This window comes from Leptodactylus fuscus, chromosome 4, assembly GCF_031893055.1.
Source record: "Leptodactylus fuscus isolate aLepFus1 chromosome 4, aLepFus1.hap2, whole genome shotgun sequence".
NCBI classification, from domain to species: domain Eukaryota; kingdom Metazoa; phylum Chordata; class Amphibia; order Anura; family Leptodactylidae; genus Leptodactylus; species Leptodactylus fuscus.
Window position 1 is genome coordinate 121,925,351 of NC_134268.1, and position 14,534 is coordinate 121,939,884.

General features: G+C 39.8%; 1 protein-coding gene across 1 annotated transcript in view; it reads left to right on the top strand.

The window, feature by feature from the left end:
• The window catches only part of SLC39A6 (solute carrier family 39 member 6), a 28,603-nt gene extending 19,969 nt beyond the window's left edge, over nucleotides 1-8,634 (top strand). Inside the window, exons 8-9 of the mRNA XM_075271012.1 lie at nucleotides 5,463-5,653; nucleotides 7,708-8,634. Of these exons, the coding sequence (XP_075127113.1) occupies nucleotides 5,463-5,653; nucleotides 7,708-7,860 (344 nt within the window). The 3' untranslated portion in view covers nucleotides 7,861-8,634. The remainder of the gene's footprint in view (nucleotides 1-5,462; nucleotides 5,654-7,707) is intronic.
• Nucleotides 8,635-14,534: the final 5,900 nt, after the last annotated feature.

Consider the following 14,534-nt stretch of genomic DNA (forward strand, 5'->3'; position numbering starts at 1 on the left):
CTCTACCCTAACATTTTTTTCCTTGGGACTTGGTGCCTCTGTTGCTGAGAGCACATTTACATAATAAGAGTGGTACAGCTTGGTTCTCTGGAGCAACAAGGTCTTGGCTCCAAAGAGGAAAGTGGCAGTGTGCTTGCTGCTCCAAATTAGCATATTCTTGATGTTGTGATATCTCTGCAATGGAAACACCAATTTACTGGGAAGACCATCATTTTGTCATTGTTTAGAAACCATCTGCAATTTAAACTTAAATTGTACAAACTTGCTTTTAGTGTCTTAAGAGATTCTGCAAATAAATATCTCAATCCTGACTCTTTTCAACCAGTGATCTCTGTAAATAGTTAGTGTAGACCTACATCCAAGATGAGAATCTCCTTTCATATAACACACAAGCAAGTTTCTACAATTTTTAATGCCTGAGAGATATCCATTTGATGTGACCCGCCCCAAACATTTTTTATTCATATAGCCCCCTACTCCATACATAGTGAGAAAATGTGAAGTGATGCACAGCTCTCAAAGAAGCAAAGGAAAGTGTTTAAAAAAAAATGCAGGCTTTCACGCGGACAAAATTAATGTTAATAAAGCATATAATGTATTAATGACATAAGTACTGCTAGAAAATTTGGGAAATACTTTGGTTGCTATGGGGAACTTAATCCGTTTTATTTTAATCTGAGCTGTTTTTCGTTCTGGGCAACTAAGACTAGTGAGTGTGTGTGGCACTCTTACAATCTACAAAATGTGTGATGGTCTACAGACCTTCTTTTCTCATTAATTTTGGCTGCCATAAAGCATACTCTGCTGCACTGTTAAAGGGGTAGTCTAGTTTCAGCAAATAAATGTATGTGTAATGAACAGTTATACAAATTTCCAATATCCTTTCTGTATCAGTTCCTCATACCGCGTTTCTCCGAAAATAAGAGTGTCTTATAGAATATCTTTAGGACCAAAATTTAATGTCTTACTGTTAGGGGATATCTTATTTTATTTTTGTGTGCTGCTGCTACCACTGCGCTACGCTGAGGTGTTCTTGCTGCGCAAAGACTGTATGAAGAAAAACTTTGTAGCCGGCTGAATGCTGTGTGCGGTGCTCCGTGTGCACAGGAAAGCCGGCTGCTGCCGCTGCTGTGATACCGTACCTTTTATCCACTGTTCCTACTGCTGTGGGATGAGCTGGGAGAGTAGAGATCCCGCCGTATATGATGCTTAGTGTATGTACAATGGTCATCTCCCATCTCATCCTACAACAGCAGGAACAGTGGATACAACATATCACAGTGGCGTCAGCAGCCGGCATACCTTTGTACACGGAACATCGCGCACAGTGTTCAACTGGCTGCAGTGTTTTTCTTCATACAATCTTTGCGCAGAAAGATTATTATTATTATTGGGGGATATCTTACTTTTGGGGGTGCCTTCTATTAGGCAATTCAACAAAACCTCTGCTATGTCTTACTTTCGGGGACGACTTATTTTCGGGGAAACAGGGTAGTTTCCAGATCTTTGTTGACTGTTTTCTTTATTTCCAGTGGATGTTAACCCCTTAGTGACCTTTGACGTACTATTACCTCATGGGCGCTAGGTACTTAGCGCACCATGAGGTAATAGTACGTCATGGTAATTCCGCCCGCTCACTAGCTGAATCAGAAGCGGGTGATAGTTGTTAGACAGCTATCACCCTTCTCCTTAACCTCCGATCGATGCTTTTATTGATCGGAGGTTTTAACCCTTTGATTGCGGTGGTCAAATCTATATCTTATTTTTATTTTATTTTTTTTTCCTGCAATGTGTGGATAGGATTAGCTAGAATCCAATCCATTTGGCAGGTACTGTAACACGCAGTGTTATTTGTGTATTTAACGTGGAGCCCAGCCGCAATGGCTTCATAGAGCACACAAGTACTAATGTTAATGTGTTTTTATGCAAAAAGGTTCAGAGCTTGCTAAAACAGACAAAATGAAAGTCACCTACAACAAGCAAGTTGTTTGTAAGATAAAAAGGAGGGGGGGAACACCTCAAACCCACCTCAGAATCTGGTCCAAAAAATGCCTCCCACGGTTAGCCATTACTGTTGCAGCATTCTGCTGTGGATTAAGCCCAAATGAATGGGCCTAGTTGGGAGGGAGTGTCGTGCCGTGGACGACCACGGCTGATTCAGCTGTGGAATCCGTAGAAAAAGGAAGTGAACGGCTCCCATTAAAGTCAATGGGAGGCATTTTTTGGACTGGATTCTGAGGCGGATTCCACGTCAAATCCGGTCCTGAAAACCCCGTGTGAACCAAGCCTTACATGTCACAGTTCCCAAGGAACTTGGAGAATAGAAGATGGACACCAGTCAGCTCAGTTGAATCCACAAGTGTGATCAATCTTATCATAATTCAGTTTTATAATCTTAGGCCTTGCCTCAGGTTTCAGAGATTCACTTCTGGTTCATTGTTCTAATCCTCTGTCTGTCACTGAAAGGTGAATTAATAAGGAGGGAAGTCTCATGAATATTATTTCTGCAGTTTAATTCACACCCCTGTATGAGATGGGGGTTGAAATGTTTTTGTCCATTTACTCAACCTGGGAAAGCCGTGTCAGCCAGACCCAGAGAGAAAATCACACTCCCCTTCCCTTCTTTGTCATGGACAGGTCTGTGTCTATTTGAATTGTATAACCCTCTTTCTTGTCTTTCACAGGGGGTCACAGCAACATTGATATACTGTAGATCACTGATCACTAGAAGACAAACACTAGGGAAAACAAAAGCTGTTGGCTCCGCTTCCAGGCTATACCCTGCCACAGCCACTGTGCATGAATCAGGTTGTGTCCTACAGACACTGGGTTTTAAAACTGACTTGGGTCTTTGTATCGCACATCATTTTTCAGACGTTTTGTTAGTTCTTCCTGAGGGTCCTTGTAAGGGCCTTCTTGCTTTCACCTCCCGATTTGATTTTTGGTCTGCAATTAAGGAGGCCTAAGGGTAGAGATGTTGGAGCTGGAGCTCCCTGGACTGTTTGCATCAGGCATCTGCTTCCCAGGACTGTAAGGCTCACACTTGGGCCTCCACTGGATCCATTATGCAAGCGGATGTGCGCTAAGTGGTTTGCATGGCTGTGTTAATCACACCCTCTTGGACTGCTTTAGGACATCCCTTGGTGCTGTGTTCCCCTGTGAAATAGGTGAGAAAATTGGATTTTTGTACTTGCGTAAAATCCTTTTCTCATTTTATTCACTGGGGGACACAGATCCTACCCTTGTGGGGGTGAGTTTTTTTTTTTTTTTTTTTTTTTTTTTTTTTTTGTTTTGTTTTGTTTTGTTTCTGCCCGAGCTGTGTTAGTTCCTTTTCGAGCTATGGACATGTTGGTGGTGGTTGGTTCAATGTTACTTTTGTTCTTTTGTGTATCTCTCCTACTGCTGCAGTACAAACTGTTTCATGTACAGTGCTGTGGCAGGGTATAGCCTGGAGGCGGAGCCAACAGCTTTTCCTTTCCCTAGTGTCTGTCCTAGTGGCTAGGTTTATACCCATGGTACTGTGTTCCCCATTGAATACAATGAGAAGGATATTCCAGTGAGTACAAAAATCCGGTTTTATTGATGCTGTATGGACTTTCTCTGGGGAAACCTCTTGGTCCTTGAAGGGATAATCTGTTGGTCTAAGCTACCAGAGGATCTTAATATTTTCTTTTAAATAGGTTATTGACACACATACAAACAACAATACATATACAACATATACATTACTTTTATCAAGTGGTAACATTTATGACCCTCATAACCGCTCCTATGTCAAACTAGAGTTATGCCCAATGTAACCCCTTCCCGCCGATGGCATTTTTTGATTTTCGTTTTTGACTCCCCTCCTTCTAAACCCCATAACTTTTTTATTTCTGCGCTCCCAGAGCCATATGAGGTCTTAATTTTTGCGGGACAAATTTTTCTTCATGATGCTACCATTAATTATTCTATATAATGTACTGGGAAGCAGAAAAAAAATTCTGAATGGGGTGGATTTGAAGAAAAAATGCATTTCTGCGACTTTCTGACGGGCTTTGGTTTTACGGCGTTCACTGTGCAGCCAAAATGACATGTTCCCTGTATTCTGTGTTTCGGTACGGTTCCAGGGATACCAAATTTATATGGTTTTATTTACATTTTGACCCCTAAAAAAAATTCCAAAATTGTTAAAAAAAAAAAAAAAATTTTTCTCTAAAAGTCGCCATATTCCGACGGCCATAACTTTTTTTTATACGTGAGTGTACGGGGATGCATAGGGCGTCTTTTTTTGCGGGGCCGGGTGTACTTTTTAGTTCTACCATTTTCGGGAAATGTTATTGCTTTGATCACTTTTTATTAAAATTTTTATCGGAATCAAAACAGTGAAAAAACGGCGGTTTGGCACTTTCGACTATTTTTCCCGCTACGGCGTTTACCGAACAGGAAAAATATTTTTATAGATTTGTAGAGCGGGCGATTTCGGACACGGGGATACCTAACATGTATGTGTTTTGAATTTTTAATACTTTTTATATTTTTTTTATATTTTTTTTTTACATTTATTAGACCCCCTAGGGGTGTTGAACATATACCTAACATGTATATGTTTCACAGTTTTTAACTACTTTTATATGTGTTCTAGGGAAAGGGGGGTGATTTGAACTTTTAATACTTTTTATCTTTTTTTTATATTTTATTTTTTTTTAACTTTTTTTTTTTTTTTGCATTTATTAGACCCCCTAGGGGTGTTGAACCCCAGGGGGTCTGATCACTAATGCAATGCATTACAATGCTAATGCCTGCAAAAGAGAGGATTTGCAGACAAGCCTGGGAGCCTTGTACAGGCTCCCGGCTGTCATGGCAACGGGACGTCGGCCCTGGAGCATACTCCAGGAGCCGGCGATCCCGGGCAAAATGGCGGCGCCCATGCGCCGTCGGGAAAATGGCGCCTCCGGCGCCTTTGACCGCGGCGCCGGAGGGGTTAATGCCTCCGATCAGTCCGGGGACCGATCGGAGGCATTAGAGCCGGTTGTCTACTGCTTAAAGCAGTAGATACCCGGCGGCTATGGCGGCCACCAGGCTCCCAGGCGGTCGCCATAGTTACAGACCCAACGGCGCATGTCGGGAAGGTTATGCCCAATGTAATCATTAAGCAGAGCATTATTTTAGAACTTGGGCATCTCAGAATCTGGATGGGAGCTATAATAAAATTGTGAAATAATGATTAACCTTGAAGAATTAAGGGGAAAAATATATTGTACATACTTTTTTATATTAACTAATGCAAACTTGTCAAATAAGATTCTAGTCCTAGGGGAAACTCTTGTTAACCTCTGTGATGTAATCGTATCTGAACTTCAGTATGTTTGGTGTTGGAAAAAATGTTAGCAGAAGCTTACAAAATTAAATTCCTATGAATTGTAATTTTTTTTTTTTTTAAAGATTTAAATAGTTACTGTTCTCTTTTTCCCCTCTTCTAGGTGATTTTGCAATCCTATTGAAGGCTGGTATGACTGTAAAGCAGGCAGTGTTATATAATGCCCTCTCTGCCATGTTGGCATACCTGGGTATGATCACTGGTATTCTTATAGGCCACTATGCTGAAAACGTTTCAATGTGGATCTTTGCTCTTACAGCCGGTTTATTCATGTATGTTGCTTTTGTTGACATGGTAAGTACCTATGATAATGAGGTTTTTGACAGTTTCTAAAGTGTCTCACGCACTCTTCTGGCCTGGCAGCTGTAGTAATAGTGCCAAGATTACTTCTAGCTGCATTCACAATCCTATTCTGAGGATTTGATTTAAGCCAATATTAATGATATGACTATTTGGTCTATCTTATGCCTGCTAGGTCAAAAGGTCAAATTAAAATCTTCAGAAGCGTTTAACATATAGATTGTTAAATTTCATAGTTGAATAAGTTGGCCATCCAGTTTAGTTTATCTTCTATTTTCACTCGCTGTATAATGAGCTCTTATCATGAGCCAAATAATGCAGATCTCAGCAGAATATGCTGATTTATGTAAGTTGTGCCATTTGGCTACTAGGAGTGATGAAAGAATATGCAGTGCCTTGCAAAAGTATTCATACCCCTTGAACTTTCACATTTTGTCACCTTAAAATACCAATAAAATATATTTACATTTGTGGTTGTAAGTGATAGGCCAACGTAAATTAACAGATAATTGTGGAATGAAAATTATACATTTATCAAAATTTTAATCAAATTAATATCTGAAAAGTGTAACTTGCAAAAGTATTCTGCCCTCTGTACTCTGATGCCCCTAAATAAAATACAGTACAATCAATTACTTTCAGAGGTCACTTAGAGTCCAGCTGTGTCATTTAGTCTCAGTATAAATACACTTGTTCTGTGAAGGCCTCAGGGCTCGCTCACATCTGCGCCCGTTCTCCGTTCTGCAGGTTTCTGTTTCCTGCACAAAACAGAGTCAGGAGACGGAAACCTGCAGGACTTTTTCAAACCCATTCAAATTAATGGGTTTGAAAGATGTCGGGCTGTGAGTGTTTTATGCTCTCCGCCGCGAAACCGTTTTTTTAAAAATTGGACACAGAGTCAGACATACAGTACACTGTGTCCGGTTTTAAAAAACCTGTTTCGCGGCGGAGAGCATAAAACGCTCACGGCCGAACCAGTTATGACAGCTTTCAGTCTTCTACCGGCAGAAGACAGAAAGCTGAGAACGGAGACCCAAAGGCTAGTGTGAACCTAGTGTCAGCGGTTTGTTAGAGAACACCAGTGAACAAACAGCATCATGAAGACCCAGAAACTAACCAGACAAGTCAGAGAGGAGGTTAAGAAGCTTAACCCCTTCCCGCCATGGGCATTTTTTTGTTTTTTGGTTTTTTTTACTCCCTGCCCCTCCTCCCCAAACCCCATAACTTTTTTTTTAATTTCTCTACTCTGAGCCATATGTGGTCTTAATGTTTGCAGAACAAACTTTTCTTCATGATGCTACCATTAATTATTCTACACTACACTTATTTTTCTGTTATTCATGGATAGGATTGGCTACGTGGTGCTCCGGCCTAAAAGTTGGAAAGTATTTGATAAATCTGCTTCTTTTTTGTTTCTGCCTACTTATCCTCAGAGAAGGGCTTAAAGGGGTATTCCCATCTACATAATTATTTTTAAATTTGTAGATAATTAAAAGTTAAACATTTTTGCAAATATAAGTAATTAAAAATTCTGCAGAGTTTTAAAGATTTTCTCTAACTTTCTTAGTGGTGTCAGTCTGTTATCTTGATCGGTTGCCGTGGATACAACCACCAATACAGAAACTTTCTAAGGTCAGAAAATCAGCCATGATGTCTTTATTGTGGTCAGGATATCTTCTGTAGTGTCCCCGCCTGATATCCCAGCTACAATAAGAAAATCATAGCTGGGTTCCTGACAAGTCCCAGACCATAGAAAGTTTCTGCATTAGTGGTCGTAACCATTGGCAACCAATCAAGACACTGTCACCACTAAGAAAGTTAGAGAAAATCTTTAAAACTCTGCAGAATTTTTAATTACTTATATTTGCAAAAATGTTTAACTTTTAATTATCTACAAATATAGATATGATTATGTTCATGGGAATACCTCTAAGTATTTACAGCAGTCAAACAATATATCTTAGTTACAACAACCGAATGACAAGAATATTGAGAGAAGCTATTTTCATTTTTGCTCACAAATTATTTTTTTCCCCCCCCCTTCTTAGGTACCTGAAATGTTGCACAATGATGCAAGTGATCATGGCTGCAGTCGCTGGGGGTACTTTCTGTTACAGAATGCTGGAATTCTTTTGGGTTTTTTCATTATGTTGGCTATTTCTATACTTGAACATAAAATTGCCTTCACGATTAACCTATAATACTAGGTTACTTAGACCTTATTTGTCCTCATACTGTCAACTAACTTATATATTTGTTTTTTGGGTTTTTTTTTAATTTTTATTTTATGCAACCAGCATGTATATATTTTATAACTGCAAAAACAGCACTTCAGTGGTACAGTATAACTGAGAGGAGTTGCTTTGAAGCAAAGGACATGTGTGCCAAACCAAATTGTTTTTTTTGTTTTTGTTTTTTCTATGTTATGTATATAGTGTGCCTTGAATTTTCTTTTTTTAAAACAAGTTTTCATAAATTAATAGTACAAGTGAATGTAAGCAACTGTCTATTGCTTATTGGTGCGTTACCAACATAGAAGTCTATGGAGAGGGGACTTGACTGCTGAAAAAGCATACTGCAACTTCTAAGTGCTGCTTCATTAAGTAACTAAGATACAGTAGCACACTTGAATCAGCTATACCTAGTGAAAAAATGTTCCATCACCGTACAGAGGAGACATTAAATCAAGTTAAGGAAACATTGGGGAAATTAATCATTAACTATTTTTTTTTTTTAGCATAATATAGTTGCAGATTGGTGAATTGTGACTTCACACCATTTGTGACTTAAATAAGTGAAGTGGCGTTTTTGTGTTTAGTAGGTGCATCGCCAGGATCATTTTCATTATCCTTTTGTACCACTAAAGGGGCATAAAAGTCACATCATCCTTTTGGCCTTACACGTAGGTGAAAATCTATGCTAGCTCCTAACACTTTAAAAATTGTAGCCACTATTCTTTTAATAAGATTATAGAGAGGGTACGCTTGCTTAAAGGTTACCAGCAAAGTTTCTTTTATTTAGCTGTACTATTCATTCATTCATTCATTCATTCATTCATTCATTCATTCATTTATGAAAAGTTGTTTTATTGGAGGTATGCATTAATGAGATTTCTTCTCCAGAAAGCCTGTACAAAGTCTCTGGTAGAGATGTATATTTAAAATGTTATTGTTGTGTGTTCCTTTCAAAAGACACATGTTAATGCCAAATCAGCTTAAATGGATAGATGTGAGTGTGGAAAAAAAAATGGCAAAAATATAAACCATGATCAATGAGAAGAAAAATGTACAATTCTGTATGCTGTGTATATTGTCCTGCTTATTTCAATTCCAAAATTAAAGTAGAGATAACCAATGCTACGTGCCCAGTTAATAAACAAAAATTGGAGATAGGTAGGTAACTATCAGGGACGTATTTAGAATTTCACTTTTATTGATATGTATTAAAAGCTATACTTAGTACAAGACAACATAACAAAAATGTGGTATAAAATACCCCAAAATTCACAAAGGTAATGATTATGTGCAACCACCTAGCCTGTGGGGGAGTGGGACACACCGCCCTCCACAATCGTTTATTTACCCCACTAGTGTTACACTTCTTATCTTTGTTGTGGATAATGGGTTAAAGAGCAGGGCTGGAAAAATGTGTGCTATAGCCGCCTTTGTTATCTATAGAGTACTGGCTGGCAAATAACTCCACTGCTATAGATTTTTCCTTCCCATAAGCTGGAGCTACAGTTAATAATTCATTTTGTTAAAACACTGAAGCTCTCTGCTGTGCAATAAAATGCCTACAAAAGAGGACTTGTTAGCAGGCTGGTATACAGAGTAACCGGATAGTAACACCTATCTAAGGCTAAAGTAGTTATCCGGGTAGAGCTGCTCTGCTGCTGATAAATCACATGCAGCTCAGACAGCTCAATTCCCCTTGCCTGCTTTAGGGCTAAAACAATAGCCGAGATTGTCTTAATCTTTGCCTGACGCGGCGTTTCAACATACTAACATACTCTCCCTGTCAGCATGAATCATCAGAGGCTTTTGTTGTGCACAGGAGATTAACTGACCACTATCTAAATCACATTAGCGTCTTATGATATGACTCCCGTTTCCCCCATGGCATTGATGTTTAGCCCTAAAGCAGGCAAGGGGAATTGAGCTGTCTGAGCTGCATGTGATTTATCAGCAGCAGAGCAGCTTTATCAGCAGCAGAGCAGCTCTACCCGGATAACTACTTTAGCCTTAGATAGGTGTTACTATCCAGTTACTCTGTATACCAGCCTGCTAACAAGTCCTCTTTTGTAGGCATTTTATTGCACAGCAGAGAGCTTCAGTGTTTTAACAAAATGAATTATTAACTGTAGCTCCAGCTTATGGGAAGGAAAAATCTATAGCAGTGGAGTTATTTGCCAGCCAGTACTCTATAGATAACAAAGGCGGCTATAGCACACGTTTTTCCAGCCCTGCTCTTTAACCCATTATCCACAACAAAGATAAGAAGTGTAACACTAGTGGGGTAAATAAACGATTGTGGAGGGCGGTGTGTCCCACTCCCCCACAGGCTAGGTGGTTGCACATAATCATTATCTTTGTGAATTTTGGGGTATTTTATACCACATTTTTGTTATGTTGTCTTGTACTAAGTATAGCTTTTAATACATATCAATAAAAGTGAAATTTTAAATACGTCCCTGATAGTTACCTACCTATCTCTAATTTTTGTTATTTCAATTCCACTCTTAAGTTTCCCTTTTGTCTCTAACAATTATGAGCACTTCTGCTATTTATTTACACAAGTCTATGCTTAAGGTTAATATTAAAGCTGTTCAGATTATGCGGTAGCAAGTTATAACATACAATACATTTGAGTTTTCTGTATTCAGATAGTGTGGTATGGTTTGTGTTCTGGTTCTTCCAGACTGTCTGCCTTTCTGAATTTACAGTAACATCAAATTGGTTCAGCATATATTTTTGAGATGTGGAGATGACCACTTGAATGAAAGAAAAACTTCTCCAAAAACAAAAAAATGTATGCTCCTTGCATGGTTTCTCTCACTAGCTTTTCATGCAGTACAGGCTCTAATGAAACGGAAACCTGGGTCTTTGGTGGGTCACTTCAAACAGTTATTTTGGGCATTATAAAACATAGAACAGTAAGAAATGGGGAGCAGCTGCATCTATACTGTGTTCCAAACTATACAATTATATTTTTCTGATTTTCCTAAATAATGCATTATAATGTTAAAATCTTCAAATTTTATTGGATTTTCCTCCAAATTGTAACTTTTAGATTTTTTTAATTTGTGCAGAAAAAAAATCTATTATTATTATTATGCATGAATTTCATGCTAACATATAGAAGGACCCCTTCTCTATCACCTTTACAATACTTGCATCCATCGAACTTGAGTTTTTGGATAGTTTTTGCTTGACACTGAGCGGTGAGGAATGCCCCCCCCCCCCCCCCCGACAGGGGGAGGGGTGGGGGGCGTTCCTCACCGCTTAGTGTCATAGCTGGGCGGTAAGGACCGCCCCCTCTAACACTACAGCACTATGGACTCTGTCAGGAGGGGTGTTCCTCACAGACTGTCATTTCTGGAAATAATGATAAAGACTTCTCATATGACAAAACTTACTGTTTTAATTCTTAAAACACATTTCACAATGGCTGGGATATTTTAAAAGTTTAATTAAATCCACTTTGATAAAACTGATGCACTAGCCTTGAGACTGGGTTTAAATCTGTTTGGAGACTGTCATCCAGCCGGGCCCCCCCCTCCCCCTCAATCCCGCAACAAAGTTCTACAGTGGACACCAGATGAGCATCAAGGCTGTTTTATTGTTGTCTCCCGTTCTTGTGGCCCAATTCATAGCATGGTTTTCACTGTCCCACTGACTATGATGGGTATATCAATTTTTGATCAGACCGGACCCCCCACAGATCAGCTTTGTTCACTTTACTATCACTCCTGACATTGTTTATATTTTGGGTGCTGCAGTGGTCACTTGCCGTCTTTTTCATATTGACAACACAACAGTTCTCATAGCCGCCACTATGAAAGACTCTGTTAGTGAGTACAGCAGCTTCCAGAATGTGAACTATGCTAGATGGGCAGACTGGTAAAAACAGCTGATGTGTGCAGGTCCTGATAGTTGGACCCACGGTTGATTTGAAAATTATCCTGTCCTGATAATAGATCATCTGTTTTGCTTAATAACCCCTTTAAACTACATCTCCACCTAAACCTCAAATAATATGATTTAAATAAAAGTAAACTCTTCATCTTGTTTCTACCCAAGATAAGATTAATTGTGGGTATCTGTTGTTCCTGCGTCTGTTACTTTTGGCACTTTTATGAACCCACTGATGAGCACTTCTCAAATAAGGTTACAGAGGTTCAATATACAATGTTTTCTATTCATAAATTGTTGATAGTTACATTATTTCAAGGTTATTATTGTTACATATGAGAATGTATTGTTCAAGATATATTTTTATGCAGTCATTTGAGTCCTAATAGGTGTGTAAATTTTGTATAAATATTCCTGAATATACACCATAAAGTCTGAATACTGTAAAACTGGTTTACCTTTTGTATAAAACTTGTTCAGCCAATATTCTATTAACTGTAATTGGTTACTTATTTTTAAACTGAAAGGATTGTCCAGAATGATTAAAAGAAAGGCTTATTTCCTGTAGAAACAGTACTCCTCATATCCATGAGCGATGTCTGAATTGTAGTTCTGCCTCATTCACTGGAATAGGGATGGACACCAGACAGCTTTTGGCTGGACATGGTGCTAATTTTAGAGTATTAAAGGGGCTCTATCAGCAAAATTATGCTGTAGGAGCCCCACATATGCGTGAATAGCATTTAAAAAGGCTATTCAGGCACTGCTAATCTTATTTAAACCCCATCCAGTTTTAAAATAAAACTATAAAAACATAGGGAAATCATACCTGAACGTGCACCCTGGGCGGTGATGCATGATCCGACGTCCTCTTCTGGCACGCCTACCTCTTTCGGCGATGCCCTCCGGTCCTGGCCCTTTCCCGGCTTCATCCTCTTCCGGCGGTTCAAATCCGATTGGTTGAAATCCGGCGCGTGCGCAGTAGCGCTCCCTCCAGAGCGACTGCGCACACTCCAGTGGCACTTCCACTGAGAGAAATGGCGCCGGAGTGTGCACAGTAGCTCCAGAGCGAGCGATACTGCGCACGCGACGGATTTCAACCAATCAGATTTGAACCGCCGGAAGAGGATTAAGATGAAGCTGGGGAAGAACCAGGGCCGGAGGGTGTTGCCAAAAGAAGAAGAAAGAAGAGGTAGGTGTGCCAGAAGATGACGTTCCATCGTGTATCACCGTCCAGGGTGCACGTTCAGGTATGATTTACCTATATGTTTTTATAGTTTTATTTTAAAACGGGACGGGGATTTAAAATAAGATTAGCGGTGCCTGAATAGCCTTTTTAAAGGCTATTCACGCATATGTGGGGCTCCTACAGCAAAATTTTGCTGATAGAGCCCCTTTAAACTGGACCTATTTTTCAAAACCTGAAATTCTTAGCAAAGTACAAGTACTATTACAATCTTGATTGTATCCTAATGTCTTGCTGCTTATGTTATAATTGGGAGATTGACTTAACTGAAACTTAAGTTTTCACTGTTTACATTAGCTGCCACTCCTCGTATGAGGGCATGTATGTCTGTTTTACGTGTAACATGCTGTTTTCATAATAAAACATTGTATTTGTAGATCAAGTAAAACATTTCAACATCAATAAGTGTCAAATTGTCCTTTTCTGAAATGAAGTTATGATCAAACCTAGCCAAAAGTGTTAAATGGTCACTAGATTCTTCAAACATACCTTGGACCTCTGTTCATGGGTCAATGTTTCCATCTCTTACTTTGCTCCTGGTGTACACCACTTGTTCCATATAAAGTAGGGGGATGGGAAATGACACATACCCCGGGGGGCCCATGTCAAATGTTCGCCTTGGGGCCCTGCCATTCCTAGTAACGCCACTGGTGGTTTGTTTGGACACACAGCTGGGCTTTTTGGCTTCTGAAGTAAAGATTCTATAGCTGTACAATCAGAGGCGTAGCTAGCGGGGGTATTTCATCTCTACACAGGTATTTCATCTGTATCCGCGTTTCCAGGACACCGATACAGTTGATATACATAGTGGAAAGGTAGAGAAGGAAGCTGTTTTTCCTGCTCTGTTATTCTGGAGGCTGCAGGCATGTAGGAACTTGCGGCCTCCAGGAATCCTTGAAACCACTAAAGACAGCAGAAGTCTGACCCAGAGCGCGATGACGTCATTACACTGCGCCACCTGAGCGAGGGTGTTGACAAAGTCTGGAGCGGGTAACGAAGAAGTGAAAGTGGCAAGTATTAACTTTGGGGGAACACAGGGTCATTATTAATTTACAAGGGATTTTCATCCTATTAATATTTATAAATGTGAAAGTTTGTGGGTTTGTGAGTTTTGGATGTTCGGATGTTTGTTCCTCAATCACGCAAAACCCGCTCCACCGATTTGGCTGAAATTTTCCACAAACATAGTTAATACACCCGATTGCGCAATAGGCTACTTTTCGTCACAATAGCGCACATACGTTTGTGCCAGGACCCCCACAAAACCCAAACTCACACCACCATCTCTGCAATCTCACACACTTTGGACCATAGCAAGCCCCAAAATTCCTATTACCCTCTACAGCTTAGCCCCTAACCCCACACAATCACATATACAGATACTTTACCACTTTGCCCCTCACCTTAACGATACTCCAGGAGGCTCTCTTTAACGCTCCGGAGCAGCCATGTTTGCCGACCCCCATCGCTCTGATAATCCGCGACACCGCCCACCCAT